Source organism: Schistocerca gregaria, chromosome 11 (genome assembly GCF_023897955.1).
Source record: "Schistocerca gregaria isolate iqSchGreg1 chromosome 11, iqSchGreg1.2, whole genome shotgun sequence".
In the NCBI taxonomy this organism is placed as follows: domain Eukaryota; kingdom Metazoa; phylum Arthropoda; class Insecta; order Orthoptera; family Acrididae; genus Schistocerca; species Schistocerca gregaria.
This window is the reverse complement of record NC_064930.1, coordinates 67,771,124-67,785,055: the sequence shown is the minus strand read 5'-3', so window position 1 is coordinate 67,785,055 and position 13,932 is coordinate 67,771,124. Positions and strand designations below refer to the sequence as shown.

Sequence of the window (13,932 nt, the reverse complement as noted above, 5' to 3'; positions counted from 1 at the left end):
ATTCCATCTTTCACGACTGTAATAAACGTTTTATTTACACCGGGCGCGTTTGGCTTTATTTTAAAGCACTTCAATCAATGATAGGTAAGGAACATACACAATGGTACTCATGTTCTCTTTCTTGTTTTTGTTCCAGAGTCACAGTTTTACCAATGGTATTGAAATATATTCCTCTTCTGCAACTGTAATAAGCATCATATTTAAACCAGACACGTTTTTCTCTTTTTAAGCATATTCAGTGGGCAATATTTTGTCTCCTCCATTGCCAAGTCACCTTTCGTAGTTTTGTGCTGCGGTAACACAATATTTAACATTTGTGTCGGCTGATCAGTGTTTTAGCAAATAAATGCTGTTTGTGTGTGCCACACACAAAAATTATATTTGACATAGCTCAGAGCACTTCACTGATACACAGTATATTCAAGTAGTAATGTTTTTGTAAGTCCACAGTTTTGATTAATGTATTTTATCTACTTCCTTTTGATTGACTGAAGTGCACCAAATGCACCTGGTGTAAATAAAACTTTTGTTACAGTCGCAAAAGATGGAATATTTCTCAATATTACATACGACACCTATCTGGTACTTAAATTAAATGATATATTGTTATACAGTAAATTTTATATGAAACTTAGGTATGTTGTCCACATTTCATTTTCAACATTGTGGCAACTAAAATTGACCATACGGTAAGTATACGCTATGGACTTTTACCTCTGCAAACTCTTCAAAATTTTGTGCAATGGTTTACTATATTTAATGCTGCACAATACTGCGTTGAACATCGAAACAAAATTAAGTCATTTATGGGGGGAAGGTATCAGTCAAGAAGATGTGTAAAAATCAAATTTTTGGGCCAAATAGTTTTTGTTAAATCGAATGAAAAGTGTGTCAAAGCAGTGGGAACACCATGTGTCTGCACAGGTGAGCAGTGCAGTGATGACAAAATTGCGCACAGCGCAGAATGCGGGGAGAACGTCTCTGTAGCAGCGAAAGGGTTAATGTGACCGTGGTGGCTTTACTTCATAAACTGTGCGCTCCCCCATAAATGTAAGTTTGCGAACTATACTATACTATGGCACTGCTTCTCTTGGCGCGCGCGTCGTTTGCAACTTGGCAACGCAGCAATCTCCCGCATCTGGGCGGGCATGCGTGAGCCGCCAAGATAAAAGAATTCAACTACAGACACAGCTGACCTACACCTGGACCTGTAGTCTGGAATGCAATTTGTATGGCAGAAGGTTATCCCACACACCCTGGTTGCAAATCTGTACATCAATCTGGTGTTCACACCTGCTGTGATGCTATTTGTGAACAGTGTTCTGGGGGATGTTTTCCAACAGGATAACACTTGCCCCCATACCACTTTTGTAACCCAGCATGCTGTACAGTGTATCGACATGCTGCCTTGTCCTGCTCGATGACCAGATCCGTCTCCAATCGAGCACATATGGGACATCATCGGACAACAACTGCAGTGACATACATAAACAGCATTAATCATCCCTACATTGACTGACCAAGTTCAACAGATATGGAACACCATCCCACAAACTGACAGTGAGTACCTGTACAACACAATGCTTGCATGTTTGAATGCTTGCATTCAACATTCTGTCAGTTACACCTGTAACTAAAGTACCGGTATTTTACATTCACAATACCCAGTACTCATGCTTACATTAACCTGTGATCTTGCAATGTTAATCAGTTAAATATGCTACCTGAACAAATGTATTCCTGAAATTTCATTACTCTATATTAATCATTTTTTGGTGTTGTGGTTTCTCTCCATCAGTATATGTAGTGTATCTGAAATCTTGACTGCAATGATATCCTCAATATGGTTCGACAATGGGGTCCGAACTTGTTGCTGATATACAGGAAATGCTGTGCACAAATAAAGTAAATGAACAGGGATGCCACTTACTAGTGTGGGATAAGTTGAGAATTTGGGTCGGCCAGAAAGTGTGCTCGGATAGCCAAAGTGGTTAAGTTGACCGCTCGCATATAGCAGGAAATTCGGTTTCAAGTTCCAGTCTCGCACAAATCTTCAACTTTTGCCCCAATTATTTCACTCCTCAATTGCAGCCAATGTTGATACTTCCTTCAAAATACTGATTTTTATTATATTACACTTTTCACTATGCTACTGGGAAATTACACTTGCATCATGAGATGAACTTATGTCAAATAATAAGGCACGTATGTGTTGTGGGTAGGCTATTCCATGTCATATTGAATGAAAAATAAGAAATTGACCTTGTATTTTTTAGAATCATTAATAATTTTTACATGAGTCAATCACTGTAAAAGAAAACAACTTTCCCAAAGTTATCTCTTATACGTTTACAAGTTTTTGAGTTAAAATTTGGTATATTTTGGATAACTTTCCAACTGTGACAATTTGTCTGCAAGTAACTTAAAAACCCTATATCGCATTTCAGTAAATTACGATTCATTTTGAAGTTAAATGTCTGTTTTTGATGAAGGTATATAACAATAATTAATCTATTTTTAAAACCTTTTATTAATTTATCAAGCAAAAACACCATTTTCATACAGATTAAACTTACACTGGCTTGAACCTTTTTTTTTATTACACATTCATTTCAACTTTAAGGTTTATCAAGCATGAAACGTGGAGCAAAGATAATTAAATAATAAATATTTGGGCTCACTGTGTACTTAGGTTGTGATGGGCTGCCACGGATCTTAAGCAGTAGGCAATCGGCAACAGCCGTGTCATGATTCCTGGGTGTTGCCCCGGTTTCTATTTACTTTTTAATTTTCTACAGCTTCGCATTGAAGATACCATAAAAGTAATTACTAATAAAGTTTTTAAAGCAAATGCTGAACAATACAGTATAATTATTATTTCATTTGAAATGGTGCTTCTCGCAAGAAGTATGAAAAGCCATGAAAGAATTAAATTTAACTTTTAAAAATATCGCATGAGTACTACTTCAAGGTATACGATATTACAAATACTTTGCATTTTATTTGAGAATATTACTGAGCTATGATTCTCAGAACTGCATGAATTTATTAAATTATGGTAAATTTGACACTTTCACAAAAAAAGGACGACTCTCAGAAACACTAGTTTGTCACAGCTGCAAGTTTGCAAACAATATTAACTTACCATCTACTGTGGATAACAGAAAACAGAGCCTCCACAAAAAAAAATTAAAAGTTTCCTGCTGTCCAAAATGGAACAACAAAAAACTTATTACTATTTTACTAAAAGACTCAAAGTTATGTGGATGCTCGTGTTGCATAGCTCAACATTAATATAAACCTTTCTAGCAGTCACGGGCTGGAAAAAGAGCCTGTGTTCAGTAGAATGTTTATGTTACTGTTCATTTTATTGACAAAAATAGTAGAAACAATAAATAATAAATATGACTGACTACAAGAATTTACATTTTCAATTAATATTAAGAACTCCATCATATTTATTAAAAAAAGGATGTAGTTTAGCATCAGATTTAAGAAAAAGTGTCCACTGTTTAACTTTTATCATTTCCACAACTACTGGACAGTGATAATGAAAAGTGGTTTTTTTTTTTTTTTTTTTTTTTTTGCAGTACAGTCTGCAGCAGAACACATTTCACATTAGTTACAATGCAATGCACAGCTCCCCTGTCCACCACATTATATTTATTTCATGTGCCACATGTCAAATTGTATAGAAATCTGAATTATCAAACAATGGAAAATCCAGGATGGATTGTAACAATATTATGATAACGGAAGTTGCTACTCACCATATAGTGGAGATGCTGAGTTGCAGATAGGCACAACAAAAGATTTTCACACTTAAAACTTTCGGCCTATGGCCTTTGTCAACAATAGGGAGCGCGCACGCACACACACACGCACACGCACACACGCACACACGCACACACACACACACACACACACACACACACACACACACACACACACACACACACACACACACACCAATCCATGATGGGAGAGGCGACTGGTGCGCAGGGGAGGGGAGTAGCGGAAAAAGAGAAACATAAGAGAGAAATTTAAAAAAAAATGTCCTGCCCACAATCCTTCCCGCCCCTCCCACAGTAGTATTCCACCATCCACAGAACCTACACAATATACTCTTCCGTCCTTACACACAACCCCTGCTCCCAACCCTTTACCTCATGGTTACTACCCCTGTAATAGACCTAGATGCAAGACCTGTCCCATACATCCTCCCACCACCACCACCACCACCACCACCACCACCACCACCTACTCCAGTCCGGTCACTAACATCACCTATCCCATCAAAGGCAGGGCTCCCTGTGAATTCAGTCACGCGGTCTACAAGCTAAACTGCAACCACTGTGCTGCATTCTATGTAGGCGTGACAACCAACAAGCTGTCTCTTTGCACGAATAGCCCCTGACAAACTGCGGCCGAGAAACAAGTTGGCCACCCTGTTGCTGAACACGCTGCCAAGCATGACATCCTCCATTACAGTGACTGCTTCACAGCCTGTGCCATATGAATCCTTCCCACCAACACCAGCTTCCCGGAATTGCACAGGTGGGAATGTTCCCTGCAACACATCCTACATTCCCGTAACCCCCCTGGCCTCAACCTTTGTTAGCCCCTGTCCTCACCCATCCAGCCCCTACCCTGCTCCCGTTCCAGCACTACACAGCCGTCGTTCCACCATCACACCCAGTCTTGTTTTCTGCAGTACAGTCTGCAGCAGAACACATTTCACATTAGTTACAATGCATTGCACACATGTGTGTGAGTTGCGGGCGTGTGTGTGTGTGTGTGTGTGTGTGTGTGTGTGTGTGTGTGTGTGTGTGTGTGTGTGTGTGTGCGTGTGTGTGTGTTGTTGTTGTTGTTGACTAAGACCACTGGCCGAAAGCTTTAAGCGTGAAAGTGTTTTCGTTGTGCCTAGCTGCGACTCAGCATCTCTGCTATACGGTGAGTAGCATCTTTCCTTCTCAAAATATTGAAATTTTAATTATTATTTCTAAATCTGAGGAGTACTGTATGAGATGGTTGAAACTGCTAATCAAAAAGATAAAAATGTTTATATCTGAAAATGAAAACTGTTATAAAGTTGACAGAGAACGATAAATAATGGTTGTAAATGAATCAATATTTCTAGATTTACTGACCCTCTGTGGCAGATGTCCGAATTTGTACAGTACGAAGTTGGTGATGGCCTTAGCAATGCTAGGCCGCTCAAATGGCGGCTGTCCGAGGGGACCCTCCACCGACGGCTTCGTCATCGTCAGGATGCACTTGCGTAGCAGCTACAACACGTCACAAACACTATAGTATAATTGGCATGAAGAATGTAAATATCATGATGAAAAGAGTTTGGTGGACTACACGTAACGAAACGATTACAGGTAACAACTCACTATACATCTCAAGTACTGTCTGATCAACAGGAAACAAATAAAACACAACATCAGTAAGCTCTTGTAAATGTCCTCCTTCAAAGCTATCAGAACACACACACACACTCCCCACCCCCGCACCACACACACACACACACACACACACACACACACACACACAAGTACATGCACATGCACTCACACTTGTAGTGTTGCAAAACTGTTGTAATGTTGCAACATTGTCAGCAGTAGCATTCATGCTCCTGCTGGTAACACAATCACACATAATGTCTAATTTGACTACATTTTGTTTAAAGGACTGTGTCATGCGGAATACAGAGAGTTGAGAAAAGTCTTGAGGTAGTGATATCCACATATACAATATGTGATCAAAAGTATCCAGACACCTCCAAAACCATACATTTTAGAAGGGGACACTCTGCGAAACTCTCACACCTTGAACATAGTCAGGTGATTGGGTGTCACTTGTGTCATACATCTGTATGCGAGATTTCTAGGGACCTAGGAACCTGCTACACCGTATGTGCCATTTGGCTTCTCCCACCCAACACCAGTCCCTCTGAACTGTGCAGATGGGAACTTGCACTCCAGCACATCCTTTCATCCCGCCATCCCCCTGGACTGAACCTACGTTAAACAACCTCACTCCCATTTACTCTTCAGTCTTCTCCTCTTTCCCTTTCCTCTTTAGCCATTCATGCATCTTTTCATCCTACATCTTTATACTATATACCTCTTTACTTCTGTATGCATCCTCTTTGGTTTGAAGCTGGCACAGTACCTACAGTAGAATATCTTTGGCTTCCCTCTGACAGCCATGCCTCCATCCTTGCTACCCTCCCTGCTTTCCTTTCCCTGTTGCTTCATAACCTGGGTTGTGAGTAACTAAATCCACTTTCCCTTCTTCCCTTTCTTTCCCGTCTCTCCTCTCTGATGAAGGAACATTTATTCCGAAAGCTAGGAACTTAAATTTTCGGTTGTTTTTTGTGTTTCTATCGGCTGTACTGAGCTGAGGTAAGTACTGGCCAGCCCCTCTATCTCTTTGTTAGTATTTGTGTATGTGTTTTCTTTGTTGAAGAAGTCTTTGGGTGAAACCTATAATGTGTAATAGTCTTTTCATTGTGCTTGCCACAACTCAACAGGTTGTCTCTATGTTGAGTATCAATCTACCCTTTTTTTCCTAATAGTGTTAATATACTGAACTGGATTTTCCACTGTTTCAGTTTACATTTCATCATTTGAAAGTAGTGTGTAGAACTTGGGTGCTAGAAAATGGAATGTCAAGAGAAGAAATCTGAACATTTTCGAAATATTCAACTGTTTAAGTTTGATAGAGGGGTGATAGCTGAAAACATCTGCACTGTGTATTGGTGTAATGCCATTGGACAGAGCACAGCTAGTAAATGGTTTTCTTGTTTTAAGGAGGATTGTTTTGAAATTAGTGACACTCCATGTTCAGGAAGACCTGGGTTTCATGGAGGGGTTTTTCTCTTTTTTTTTTTTTTTTTTTTTTTGCCTTAATTCAAATTGATCCACATCAGTGTATTCGAAAACTGGCAAATGTGATGAACTATGATCATTCCACCATCACACAAATTTGTGTACAATGGGGAAGGTTAAAAAACTGGATGCATGTGCCCCACATGCTCTAAGACAAAATCACAAAAATCAGTGGGTGGGTATATGTGCATCTCTGCTTGTTTGACATCAACTGGCTCACGAACACACCAACCATTCCTGTCCTGTATTGTTAGTGGTGTAGTAGCTTCCTGTACAAAGAATTGTGCGCACCCAAAAAGGTAATGTTATGCATCTGCCCGAACGGCAACGGTGTGGTGTACTAAGAATTACTTTCCATAGGATGTGATGAAAAACATCCAGACGCCTGGCTGAAAATGACTTACAAGTTCGTGGCATCCTCCATTGGGAATGCTGGAATTCAATATTGTGCTGGCCCACCCTTAGCCTTGATGACAGCTTCCACTCTCAGTGGCATACGTTCAACCACGTGCTGGAATGTTTCTTGGTGAATAACAGCCCATTCTTCATGGAGTGCTGCACTGAGGAGAGGTATCGATGTCAGTCAATGAGGCCTGGCACAAAGTCGGCATTCCATAATGTCCCAAAGGTGTTCTATAGGATTCAGGTCAGGACTCTGTGGAAACCAGCCCATTACAGGGATGTTATTGCAGTGTAACCACTCCGCCACAGGCTGTGGATTATGAACAGGTGCTTGATCGTGTTGAAAGATGCGATCGCATTCCCGAATTGGTCTTCAACAGTGGGAAGCAAGAAGGTGCTTAAAACACCAATGTAGGCCTCTGCTGTGATAGTGCCATGCAAAACAACAAGGGGTGTAAGCCCCCTCCATGAAAAACACAACCACAGCATACCACCACCGCCTGCTAATTTTACTGTTGGCACTACACACACTCTCAGATGACGTTCACTGGGCATTCGCCATACCCAAACCCTGCCATTGGATCGCCACATTGTGTACTGTGATTCGCCACTCCACACAACGTTTTTCCACTGTTCAATCATCCAATGTTTACACTCCTTACACCAAGCGAGGCATCATTTGGCATTTACCTGCGTGATGTGTGGCTCGACTATGAAATCCAAGTTTTCTCACCTCCTGCCTAACTGTCATCGTTCTCGCGGTGGATCCTGATGCAGTTTGGAATTCCTGTGTGATGTTCTGGATAGATGTCTGCCTATTACACATTAAGACCCTCTTCAACTGTTGGCGGTTTCTATCAGTCAACAGACGAGGTTGGCCTGTACGCTTTTCTGCTGTACATGTCCCTTCACGTTTCCACTTCACTATCGCATCAGAAACAGTGGATCTAGGTATGTTTAGGAGCGTGGAAATCTCACGTACAGACATATGACACAAATGAAACCCAATCACCTGACCACATTCTAAGTCCATGAGTTCCACAGGGCACTTCATTCTGTTCTCTCACGATGTCTAATGGCTACTGAGGTTGCTGATATGGAGTACCTGGCAGTAGGTGGCAGCACAATGCACCTAATATGAAAAACGTTTGTTTTTGGTGGTGTCCAGATACTGTTGTCCACATAGTGTATATGTCTATGTTATCTCAATACTTCACCAGAAGATGTTGAGAGTGACAGATTCAAAAGTCACACAATTTCAATGCAGCCAGCCAGATGGAAGCCCGAGAAGATTTTATCAATTTTAATTTGTTGTTTTTGTTACTTATCCGCAATGAGGAGTCGCTACATATCAGTGAAAAAGATTTACTTCCCCATAGTTTTTACAACCCTGTTTCCACGCATCTTTGATCAGAAGAGTAAACTTTCCTTACAAAAGAGCAAGTTTTGAAAGTCCCATTCTAGCCACAGTTTTAATCTAAAAGGAAGTTTCACAGCTTTTGTTATTAGACACTCTTCTTACTTTCTGATTACACATTTCATCCTGATATATTTAAACTCATCAACTGGGAATCTACCCATTTTTGAATTCATGCCTATTAATATCTGCTAGTGCAGTCATAACATTGCATATTATGTTGTCATAGTCAAACCGCTTTCCTTTAAGAGTCCCCTTTCATCCTTTGGAACAGGAAGAAGTCAGAGGGAGATAAATCTGTTGAATAGGGCCTGTGGGTAGAGATCGTGATGTTCATGATGGCCAAAAACTGGCGAACACAGAGAGCAATGTGTGTGGGAGTGTTGTCATGATTCAGGAACTCGTAAAGCAGCATAACAGCTTATCAAATATCTAAGACAACCATTTAACTTGCAGAGAATAAGCCAAGAACTAGTCACTTTTATGAGTAATTGATTGTAGATCCACTGTCAACTTTCAGCAGATTTAAAGTACTGCCCAATTCCATATCCAGATGAAATTAAAAATTTGAATATTGCTCTCACATTACAAGCCAGACTCTCCATTTAAAAAAAGAGTTAAAAAGAGAGAGCACCATTATTAATAATCAACATGTATCAGTACAAGGGGAAAAAAATATTGATTTCATCATCGAAATTGTATCTAATGAAAACTCATTATTAAGTGAAAGAAAAGAAACCGTATTTCACTGGATATCATTACTTCCAATTCATGGTAACCAGTTGGGACAGGAACTTTAATAGAACACACAAAATGCCCAAAATCTGTATTTCTAATTGATTAACCCAGTTCATAATTCATGACCCCAGTTGCAGATTGTGTATCTAATGGCTGCAAGGGGCAACAAAAGCTTGATTTTTAACATTTCATTGAATCATTGACTAAATTTAAAATGCTGTGACATTCTACTCATTAGACATGTAATCTTATGTTAAAAGTTTAACACAACAAGGACAGTACTACAGTTAGGAACTGTGTGTGTGTGTGTGTGTGTGTGTGTGTGTGTGTGTGTGTGTGTGTCAAAGCAGCATCACTGTTGGTGCGCAAATAGCCACAGTATATTCATCCAGTATTTGAGACTGAGATCATCTTGCAACTTACAACAAACTTTACATATAATTTCAAACCTTAAAAAAACTTTTCTCACTGACAAGCTACAGATGATGATGATGATGATGATGACAGGGAAAAAGTTTATCATTTACTACATTTTTGGAGTTCATACAGAAAAACCTCAGCATCAAGCATGGCATTTTAATTTATTGCTTCTTTACTACCGACTCTATTCACAACACACTTTGCCGACAGTGTCTATGTATGTCACTGAACATACCTGAATAATTATATCATTGTATGACACTTACTTCAGGAAATATTATGTCAAACATCAAAATGAGTGGAAGACCTAGCTTTAGCCTAAAATGGAGCACAAACTATCCAGACTATAATTACCCACTGTTTAATAATGAGAGCTGTTAGCAGCTTCCAACAACTCGGAACAAAATTTCCACCCTTTTCTAATGTTTTTCTCAGTTATATGCTTATCATCAAGTAAGTAGCACACTAATTCATCTATTAAGTAATCAGAAGTCTCAACCTGTTCTATACTTGGAAGTTCGAATAGTTATAAATGGGGGTAGGCTGGTGTTGTACTAATAAAAAATTAAAATAAATAAATAAACCTTTTTCAGAAAGATTGTACAGAATATCTTAAATTGTGGGGTGAAAATATTAAGTGGAAGGATGAGTTATATAACACATCAATCATTCTAAAAAATCAACAGATCAAGACCTAGGCAACACTATGACTGACTAATAAATCAGAGGTCATGATTTGATAAATGAGAATTTGTTTGGAATTGGTGTCATTGCATCACACAAATGTGCAAAAGACACTGTTACTGGCATCATTTGATTACTTGTGCAAATTTATATCATTAATTGGAACATTGTACTGGGAAACCTAACAACAAATAGCTCTGTACCAACACTGGCAGCATTAAAAAATAAAATACAAAATATAATTAATAAAATAATCGGCAAAAAAGTGTGTTTTCCCCCTGTAACCATGTTTCACCAAGTATCCACAGTGAGGTCAACAGAAATTATAGCAAAATATTCGGGTATTTTGACAGATCCTTTGTTAGTTGCATGCATAAAATTCTAATTTTGTAATCACAAGGTTGCTAGTTCAATTCTTCTTGCTAGGTGCAACTTTTTTTACTTTTATCATATTGAAATGTTAATTAAAATCACTGATTCATAATTTTTTAAACTAAACCAGCACCTTTCTTAAAATTTTGTACAATAATGCAAAATGTCTTCTGATTAAATGAACAAGTTATGTATATATCAATAATGCAGTTTTTAATGTTGTATTTGTTTCTTTTCATAGTGTCTAGAAATAAAAAAGTATTTCATTTTTTAATTTGTGTTTGCACCCCCCCCCCCCCCCCCCCCCACAATCTCCCATTCTGTCCAGAATCTGTGCCAAGAGGCAGGGATGGGTTGTCACTACCTTGTGTTGACAGGTTACCTGCAGTTTGCACTCTGGGACACACACTGGTGGCAACTCTGCAGTTGCAGGTTCCCAGGCCTTACCAACGATGTAGGAACTATCTTGATTGATTAGTACCTCCATTACTTGAATCTCTATTGACTCTCTAACAACACAGTCACAGAAGTTAAAAGCCTTTATATGGTAGTATCATTTTAATTGATTCTTTCACTGCTGTGGATGGGTATACACATTCTGCCAGGAACTGTGGACATGTTTATGGGAGCCGCTTGGGCTTTCCTGCATCACTATGTACATTCGTATTGCTCTAAAGCCAACACCGTCACACAGCTGTGGACAAGTTACTTCCATATCTTGGACAATACAAAAGTTCTGAGTATTTATCATACAACCTATGTGCCTCATTGCATGCTACCATTTCTAAAAACTCATTTTGATATCTAGAATCATTTATGAGATATCATTACGACCACACAATTTGCGATGGCCAAGTATGTAAACAGGGGTGTTGTGTGCAGCAATCTGTCAGGTATAAAACACAATATCTTGAGAACGAAATATCATTCTAATCCCAATTTTAAATAAAATTTTAATATCTTATCTATATTTCATTCACTGCAATCCACGAGCTAAAATCAACCACACACAACGTTTATGCAACATTTTTAAAATGTTGGACAAAGTTTATTTAATTTGACACAGCACAGTAACTATGGCATTTAATGAAAAAAAATTCAAACCTTTACTGAGTGAAGATATCAGACTGCACGAAGTGCAAAAACCAAGTATTTTCACCAAATAGTTTTCTTAAAATTGGATGATAAGTATTTCATACCAGCTGGCAAGTTTGCATGGACAGAAATGTGTGCACCACACACAACCATCCATCGGTTTTAGAACCCATATTTTTATAGACAGTGATCACGAAATAAAATTTAGTGAGTGGAGTGTGCTAGCGAGGGCATCATTTATATGTTCATTTATATGTAGGGAATCTATAGAAACTCAGAAACACCAATATAATTATAAGAGGAAAGAGGAAGGACAAGGTATGGCGGTCAACTTTGCACCAATGATGTGACAATTGACTATCTTCAATCGAGAATAATGACAGTTGTCAGAGATAGACCTACAGTCGGCCATACGTGATGTATGGTGGTGCCCTTTATGTGCTCTAATTAACGGCACCTCCACGGTGTGGCAGCCAGTCATTGACTCAGTTGGCAACGAAACATCAGGAAGAAGTTTTACAGATTGACGGCGGCCTCTCAGCCCAGAGGTTTTAACTTATGAGGTGTTAACTGCCATTTGAATTTGATATTACACATAGAATGCAAGTAAATAAAAACAAAAAAAAAAAAAACATTACATCTAGTCAGAAATGAGCCAAGGCCTGGGAATTACAAGCCCAGTATAGTACACATAGTCACATGTTTCTGTTGAAAGCCTGGATTTTTTTTTTTTTTTTTTTTTTTGTGTGTGAACTTAATAGTGCCTATCTTCAAATATTCAAAGTTGAATTTTTTAATGTTTTGAAGAAGTTTATAATACTGCTTTAGAAAATTGGCATCTTTGACAGTGACACTCAAGTAGGAAAATACTGAGGTGGTCTCCTTGTGAGTCTCAGACAGGGAAGGTATACCGTAGAGACAGACAAGCAGGAGAGGCTAGGTTCCCACCTTGAAGAGGTAGTAGTAGACACGCTTGGTGTCAGCGTCCTCCTCGCGGTGCATGCTCATGAAGATGTTCTCCACGTCCACCACCATCCCCAGCAGCTGGTTCACCTCCTCCATAGACAGCGGAGGCTGCAAGTGGCTCACGTGGGTCTCTGCACACAAACACGCACTAAATGACGTTTTGCGTAAATGCTCACTGACAGCTGTAACATATTTGACGAATCTGATTTATACTGTAGTGTAACCACCGACATCAAGCAGTACTGTAGAAGATGATACACAAAACTTAATGTACAACCCGATACGTACGTATATTTCACATTTGAAATATCTCTCCTCAGTCTCCGCATTGTCTTTCAATTAATTATGAAGTTCAATTATCTTCCAGAGTATTTCAAATCATTTAAAACTTGAATCTACTGATTGTCTAAATTCATAATTTCTGATAAAAATATACATCAATTAAATTTCAGATTCATCACAAATTGTAATATTAATTTGAAAGGGAAAATAATTCAATATTGCAGTCTGTGGTAAATAATTTACAGCCATACAGCCAATTGTTGAAGCCTGATATTAACAAAGTAATTCATAATACCGGAGAAAATTATAAGTAATGTAATAACTTCAAATTTTGGAAATGTTAAAGCTGTTCTATCATGAAAAAATCACAACTGTGGGGAAAAAGAAAAAAGTGGCACATATAGTAAATTCCGTACAACTGGTGTAAAATAGCAAAAGCAAACCCATTTAATTCAAACAACAATTTATAATACCAAGTCGATTGTTAACAAAACTAATCAATTTGTGAAAATATAACTCGATAGACAAAATATCTACTCACCAAGTGACGGCGGGGGGAAAACAAAAAAAGTTAATAGAATGTGCAAGCTTTTGAAGGCAGTGCTCATCCTCCTTGTGGAGGGGTTGAAGGGGGAGGAGAATTTCGGAAAAGTTGCC

At 38.7% G+C, this 13,932-nt stretch overlaps 1 protein-coding gene across 5 annotated transcripts in view; it reads right to left on the bottom strand.

Annotated features, from left to right (window-relative positions):
- The window catches only part of LOC126295208 (histone acetyltransferase KAT2A), a 298,502-nt gene that overhangs the window by 184,449 nt on the left and 100,121 nt on the right, over positions 1-13,932 (bottom strand). For all 5 annotated transcript variants that reach the window (XM_049987541.1, XM_049987542.1, XM_049987543.1 and 2 more), the window contains 2 exons: positions 12,976-13,124; positions 5,151-5,288 (listed from right to left, as the gene is read on the bottom strand). In XM_049987541.1, coding sequence (XP_049843498.1) covers positions 5,151-5,288; positions 12,976-13,124 — 287 coding nt within the window. The remainder of the gene's footprint in view (positions 1-5,150; positions 5,289-12,975; positions 13,125-13,932) is intronic.